This window comes from Cherax quadricarinatus, unplaced genomic scaffold, assembly GCF_038502225.1.
Source record: "Cherax quadricarinatus isolate ZL_2023a unplaced genomic scaffold, ASM3850222v1 Contig452, whole genome shotgun sequence".
Classification (NCBI taxonomy): domain Eukaryota; kingdom Metazoa; phylum Arthropoda; class Malacostraca; order Decapoda; family Parastacidae; genus Cherax; species Cherax quadricarinatus.
The window spans coordinates 165,001-172,500 of NW_027195478.1; the positions used below are offsets into that span (position 1 = coordinate 165,001).

Consider the following 7,500-nt stretch of genomic DNA (forward strand, 5'->3'; position numbering starts at 1 on the left):
CAGGTAGATCCTGGTAGAGGCTGGTAAAGGCTGGCAGAAGCTGGTGGAGCCAGGTCAAGGGCCACCCCGCGGCCTGGTCCGTGACCAGGCCTCAGGTCCTGATCCACCACAACGCCTGGTCACAAACCAGGCCAAGTATACTCCAGGTATACCCCAGGTATACCCCAGGTATACCCCAGGTATACCCCAGGTAAACCCCAGGTATACCCCAGGTATACCCCAGGTATACCCCAGGTATTCTTCAGTGGTTCCGCCACAGACCACCACAGATTTTGTTAAAAATCGACCCCTAACATCACAGATTTTGATAAAAATCGGTGTAGTACTGGACTGTCTCACGTCTCAAAGGTCTCACGAAATCGTAATGACACGATTGCAAACAAACCATACCACGGGCGGGGATTGAACCCGCGACTGTCTGGAGTTTTGAGACTCTCTGACCGCGGGTTCAATCCCGCCCGTGGTAAGATAAGATAAGATAAGATTTCGTTCGGATTTTTAACCCCGGAGGGTTAGCCACCCAGGATAACCCAAGAAAGTCAGTGCGTCATCGAGGACTGTCTAACTTATTTCCATTGTGGTCCTTAATCTTGTCCCCCAGGATGCCACCCACACCAGTCCACTAACACCCAGGTACCTATTTGCTGCTAGGTGAACAGGACAATAGGTGTAAGGAAACGTGTCGGAATTTCCACCCGCCGGGAATCGAACCCGGGCCCTCCGTGTGTGAAGCGGGAGCTTTAGCCACCAGACCACCGGGCCACCTTGGTTTCTCAAAGGCCACTCTCTATTTCAGCTGTTATTTTTTTGGATCACACTCCATTATTGATATTATTAGTTCTGAAAATACCACTTTTCTTACAGTAGACCCAATTTTTTTAAGTAATGTGGACTAAAGTCGCTCTTGGGGCCCTTCGGATTAGAGGCCCTGAAACTTAGACTTCACTCGTTTTATCCGTCCCTGCTCATAGAGCCCTGGTTAGTCTTAAGGCTCCTGGCTGGTCTCAAGGCTCCTGACTGGTCTCCTGGCTGGTCTTAAGGCTCCTGGCTGGTCTCAAGGTTTCTGACTGGTCTCCTGGCTGGTCTTAAGGCTCCTGGCTGGTCTCAAGGTTTCTGACTGGTCTCCTGGCTGGTCTCAAGACTCCTGGCTGGTCTCAAGGCTCCTGGCTGGTCTCAAGGTTTCTGACTGGTCTCCTGGCTGGTCTTAAGGCTCCTGGCTGGTCTCAAGGCTCCTGGCTGGTCTAAAGGCTCCTGACTGGTCTCCTGGCTGGTCTCAAGACTCCGGGCTGGTCTCAAGGCTCCTGGCTGGTCTCAAGGCTCCTGGCTGGTCTCAAGGCTCTTGGCTGGTTTCCTGGCTGGTCTCCAGGCTCAGGGCTCCTGGCTGGTCTCAAGGCTCCTGGCTGGTCTCAAGGCTCCTGGCTGGTCTCAAGGCTCCTGGCTGGTCTCAAGGCTCCTGGCTGGTCTCAAGGCTCTTGGCTGGTTTCCTGGCTGGTCTCCAGGCTCAGGGCTCCTGGCTGGTCTCCTGGCTGGTCTCCTGGCTGGTCTCCTGGCTGGTCTCCTGGCTGGTCTCCTGGCTGGTCTCCTGGCTGGTCTCCTGGCTGGTCTCCTGGCTGGTCTCCTGGCTGGTCTCCTGGCTGGTCTCCTGGCTGGTCTCCAGGCTCTTGGATGGTCTGATCATTATAGATGAAGATTTTAGGTACTGCTTGTTCCTCCACATGTGCCAGTTGATACCTATCCCGTCACCTGACTCCTTGTAGGGGCCGTTGAGGTTGGCCCAGGAGCACCTATTGAACCACCAGCCACCTATCTTCCAGTACTTCGCGCAGTTGATCTCGCGGGACGTGTCGTGGTCGCTGTCGCGTGTCGTAAACATCATGCCGTCCGCGGTGAAGTTGTCCGGCTTACCCTCGTTGCCCAGGGCATCGCCAGCCGTGCCGCTGTAGCCGGCGACATGCAGCCTGTAGCCCTGCTCTTCGCCTTCGACGTAAAAAGTGTCGTAGGTGGCGAAGGCCGTGTCGCCAGCGAAGTCCGTGAGATCTACACGCATCTCGTAGTGGCGCGTGTTAGTGAGTATGTAGATATTCTCAAGACCGATCCAGTAGTCGTTGTAAGCGCTACCGAAGCCCATCTTGTAGTCGTACCAGCCGCGGTTGAAATCGGCAGATCGCGGGTGATGTAGACGGCGCTGGATTACGGTCCAGCCGCCCCCATCGGTTTCCATATCGCAAAAGACCGTAACTGGTCTCTTACCGTTGTGGTCCATGTGGAAGGTATACACTAGGGACTCCTTCTGGCCCCGGGCCAGTAAATCCGCGCAGTCTAGGACCGTTAATCGCGCGAAGACGTCTCCCGCGGTCTGTTCGACGCTTGTAATCCGGGATTTCAGCAAGTTCAGCCTGCGAGTGAGGGATTCATACATGCGTTTCATGATTACAGATAAATCCGTCTCGTTTTCAAAGGGATTTTCGTCGAAATCCTCGTCGTCTTCGGGGGGATTTACCGCGGCATTCCTAGCGATATGTTCCAGGGACGCCACATCGTTGAAATCCGGAAGGGATTGCGGGGTGGTGGAGATTAACGTGCTAATCCCACCTCCAGTCACTTCCCTGTCGGATTTATCCATTAATCCACCGTGAATGTCGTTCCTGGTTGACGTTGTCAGCTTGACGGGGGACTGAACCAGGTCGTTCCTACCACCATCAACAGTGCGCCCACTACAATCTCTAGCTGCCACAATCACCACAATCACCCACCACACAGCCATTTCTGGGACTGGTTGTAGTCTAGTTAATCCTCTGAGATTGTAAGATGGCGGAGTGATTGTCAGCAGACGTCAGGGTTGTTAACAGACATCAGGGTTGTCAGCAGACGTCAGGGCTGGCAGCAGACGTCAGGGATGTTAGCAGACGTCAGGGTTGTCAGAAGACTTCAGGGCTGTCAGCAGACGTCAGGGTTGTCAGCAGACGTCAGGGTTGGCAGCAGACGTCAGGGTTGGCAGTCAGTGTGGCTGACTGTGTGTACACTCTTCGGTGGGTGTGTACTGACTGAGTCCTGGTGTACGCCAATGACTACTCCCGACACACACACACACACACACACACACACACACACACACACACACACACACACACACACAGAAGTGTCCCTATTTGCAGATGATATGAAGTTAATGAGTAGAATTAAATCAGACCCGGACCAGACAGGTCTACAAAGAGACCTGGACAGGCTGGATGTGTGGTCCAGAAGCTGGCTCCTAGAATTCAACCCCGCCAAATGCAAAGTCATGAAGATCGGGGAAGGACAGAGAAGACCGCCGACGGATTATAGGCTAGATGGCCAAAGACTGCAAACCTCATTCAGGGAGAAAGACCTAGGAGTGAGTATAATAGCGAGTACATCGCCAGAAGCACACATCAACCAGATAACTGCTGCAGCGTATGGGCGCCTGGCAAACCTGAGAATAGCGTTCCGATACCTCAGTAAGGAATCGTTTAAGACTCTGTACACCGTGTAAGTCAGGCCCATACTGGGGTACGCAGCACCAGTTTGGAATCCACACCTGGTCAAACACGTCAAGAAATTAGAGAAAGTGGAAAGGTTTGCAACAAGACTAGTCCCAGAGCTACGGGGATTGTCCTACGAAGAAAGGTTGAGGGAAATCGGCCTGACGACACTGGAGGCCAGGAGGGTCAGGGGAGACATGATAACGACATATAAAATACTGCGCGGAATAGACGAGGTGGACAAAGACGGGATGTTCCAGAGATGGGACACAGACACAAGAGGTCACAATTGGAAGTTGAAGACTCAGATGAATCAAAGGGATGTTAGGAAGTATTTCTTCAGTCATAGAGTAGTCAGGCCATGGAATAGCCTAGAAAGTGAAGTAGTGGAGGCAGGAACCATACATAGTTTTAAGGCGAGGTATGATAAAGCTCATGGAGCAGGGAGAAGGAGGACCTAATAGCGGTCAGCGAAGAGGCGGGGCCAGGAGCTATGACTCGACCCCTGCAACCACAAGTTATTATTATTATTATTATTATTATTATTGTTATTATTATTATTATTATTATTATTATTATTATTATTATTATTATTATTATTATTATTATTGTTATTATTATTATTATTATTATTATTATTATTATTATTATTATTATTATTATTGTTATTATTATTATTATTATTATTATTATTATTATTATTATTATTATTATTATTATTATTATTATTATTATTTTCATTATTATTATTATTATTATTATTTTATTATTATTATTATTATTATTATTATTATTATTATTATTATTATTATTATTCAGTGGTAGGGGTCCCTAAGGGGGAGGTAAGGGGTGGTAAGCTAAGGGTCAGTGTGTTAGGGGGTGTGACTTCCGGTGGGAGATTAGAGCTAGTGTCTCTCCTCTCTCTCTGTCTCCCTCTTCCATCTCTCTTCCTTTCTCCTCTCTCTCTCTCTCTTTCTCCCTATACGGAAGTCAAAAGCGTCCTGATGGAGCCACTATGCTACCCTGGAAGGATGGAAAGTAGATTGCCTGGGACTACACCTGTGCCGCCACACTGGCAGACACCTACTTGCCATACTACGTAGTGGAAAGGGGTGGAGCTGCCAGCCACAGGGAGACCCAGAAGATCCGCAAATATGAAGACTTTCCCCCTTGCTATAACTTCATTCCAATAGGGTCGGAGACCCTTGGAGCATGGGGCAAGTGTGCTCTAAAGTTCCTCAAAGAGCTGGGTGAAAAGCTCATCATAGAAGCCAAGGAGCACAGGGCGACCAGCTTCCTCTTTCAGAGACTCAGTGTTGCGATCCAGAGAGGAAATGCCTGCAGTATTCTGGGCACGCGGCCCACCGCAGGGGAGCTGGACGAAGTATTCGAGATGTAGCTCTGAGTTACCTATGTTGTTTTACTTTCTGTTGTATTTTTGTGAATGTTTGGTCAATGTATTTTGTCTTTAAATAAAACATACTTGAAATATAGGAGGTGGTAGGAGAAAATTCTCAAACAGCTTCAGGGAGAACCTTGAGTTTTCCCTGAAGCAAGTTTATTCTTTTCTCTGAGGATGAGGGTCCCCATGACAGTTCTAGAGGTGGTACCTCCCTATATATATATATATATATATATATATATATATATATATATATATATATATATATATATATATATATATATATATATATATATATATATATATATATATATGTGTGTGTGTGTGTGTGTGTGTGTGTGCGTGTGTGTGTGTGTGTGTGTGAGGCACTGACCACCTTCCATCAAGACTGTGGGGCGACCACCACTCCAGGTATCATAACTGAGGTACTGACTACCTTCTATCATGACTGAGATAAGATTTCGTTCGGATTTTTAACCCCGGAGGGTTAGCCACCCAGGATAACCCAAGAAAGTCAGTGCGTCATCGAGGACTGTCTAACTTATTTCCATTGGGGTCCTTAATCTTGTCCCCCAGGATGCGACCCACACCAGTCGACTAATACCCAGGTACCTATTTGCTGCTAGGTGAACAGGACAACAGGTGTAAGGAAACGTGTCGAATGTTTTCACCCGCCGGGAATCGAACCCGGGCCCTCCGTGTGTGAAGCGGGAGCTTTAGCCACCAGGCCACCGGGCCACCAGGCCACCGGGCCACCGGGGTACTGACTACCTTCTATCATGACTGAGGTACTGACTACCTTCTATCATGACTGTGGTACTGACTACCTTCTATCATGACTGAGGTACTGACTACCTTCTATCATGACTGTGGTACTGACTACCTTCTATCATGACTGAGGTACTGACTACCTTCTATCTTGACTGTGGTACTGACTACCTTCTATCATGACTGTGGTACTGACTACCTTCTATCATGACTGTGGTACTGACTACCTTCTATCATGACTGAGGTACTGACTACCTTCTATCATGACTGAGGTACTGACTACCTTCTATCATGACTGAGGTACTGACTACCTTCTATAATGACTGAGGTACTGACTACCTTCTATCATGACTGAGGTACTGACTACCTTCTATCATGACTGTGGTACTGACTACCTTCTATCATGACTGAGGTACTGACTACCTTCTATCATGACTGAGGTACTGACTACCTTCTATCATGACTGAGGTACTGACTACCTTCTATCATGACTGTGGTACTGACTACCTTCTATCATGACTGAGGTACTGACTACCTTCTATCATGACTGAGGTACTGACTACCTTCTATCATGACTGTGGTACTGACTACCTTCTATCATGACTGAGGTACTGACTACCTTCTATCATGACTGTGGTACTGACTACCTTCTATCATGACTGAGGTACTGACTACCTTCTATCATGACTGAGGTACTGACTACCTTCTATCATGACTGTGGTACTGACTACCTTCTATCATGACTGTGGTACTGACTACCTTCTATCATGACTGTGGTACTGACTACCTTCTATCATGACTGTGGTACTGACTACCTTCTATCATGACTGAGGTACTGACTACCTTCTATCATGACTGTGGTACTGACTACCTTCTATCATGACTGAGGTACTGACTACCTTCTATCATGACTGAGGTACTGACTACCTTCTATCATGACTGTGGTACTGACTACCTTCTATCATGACTGTGGTACTGACTACCTTCTATCATGACTGTGGTACTGACTACCTTCTATCATGACTGTGGTACTGACTACCTTCTATCATGACTGAGGTACTGACTACCTTCTATCATGACTGTGGTACTGACTACCTTCTATCATGACTGTGGTACTGACTACCTTCTATCATGACTGAGGTACTGACTTCCTTCTATCATGACTGAGGTACTGACTACCTTCTATCATGACTGAGGTACTGACTACCTTCTATCATGACTGAGGTACTGACTACCTTCTATCATGACTGAGGTACTGACTACCTTCTATCATGACTGAGGTACTGACTACCTTCTATCATGACTGTGGTACTGACTATCTTCTATCATGACTGTGGTACTGACTACCTTCTATCATGACTGTGGTACTGACTACCTTCTATCATGACTGTGGTACTGACTACCTTCTATCATGACTGAGGTACTGACTTCCTTCTATCATGACTGAGGTACTGACTACCTTCTATCATGACTGAGGTACTGACTACCTTCTATAATGACTGAGGTACTGACTACCTTCTACCATGACTGAGGTACTGACTACCTTCTATCATGACTGACCTACTGACTACCTTCTATCATGACTGAGGTACTGACTACCTTCTATCATGACTGAGGTACTGACTACCTTCTATCATGACTGAGGTACTGACTGCCTTCTATCATGACTGTGGTACTGACTACCTTCTATCATGACTGAGGTACTGACTACCTTCTATCATGACTGAGGTAGTGACTACCTTCTATCATGACTGAGGTACTGACTACCTTCTATCATGACTGAGGTACTGACCACCTTCTATCATGACTGTGGTACTGACTACCTTC

The 7,500-nt window shown here is 47.6% G+C and overlaps 1 protein-coding gene across 1 annotated transcript in view; it reads right to left on the reverse strand.

Annotated features, from left to right (window-relative positions):
* LOC128701050 (microfibril-associated glycoprotein 4-like) overlaps nucleotides 1-3,040 on the reverse strand; it is a 4,454-nt gene extending 1,414 nt beyond the window's left edge. The window contains exon 1 of the mRNA XM_070080448.1: nucleotides 1-3,040. This exon is cut by the window's left edge and continues 1,414 nt beyond it. Within this exon, the coding sequence (XP_069936549.1) occupies nucleotides 1,502-2,764 (1,263 nt within the window). The 5' untranslated portion in view covers nucleotides 2,765-3,040 and the 3' untranslated portion in view covers nucleotides 1-1,501.
* Nucleotides 3,041-7,500: the final 4,460 nt, after the last annotated feature.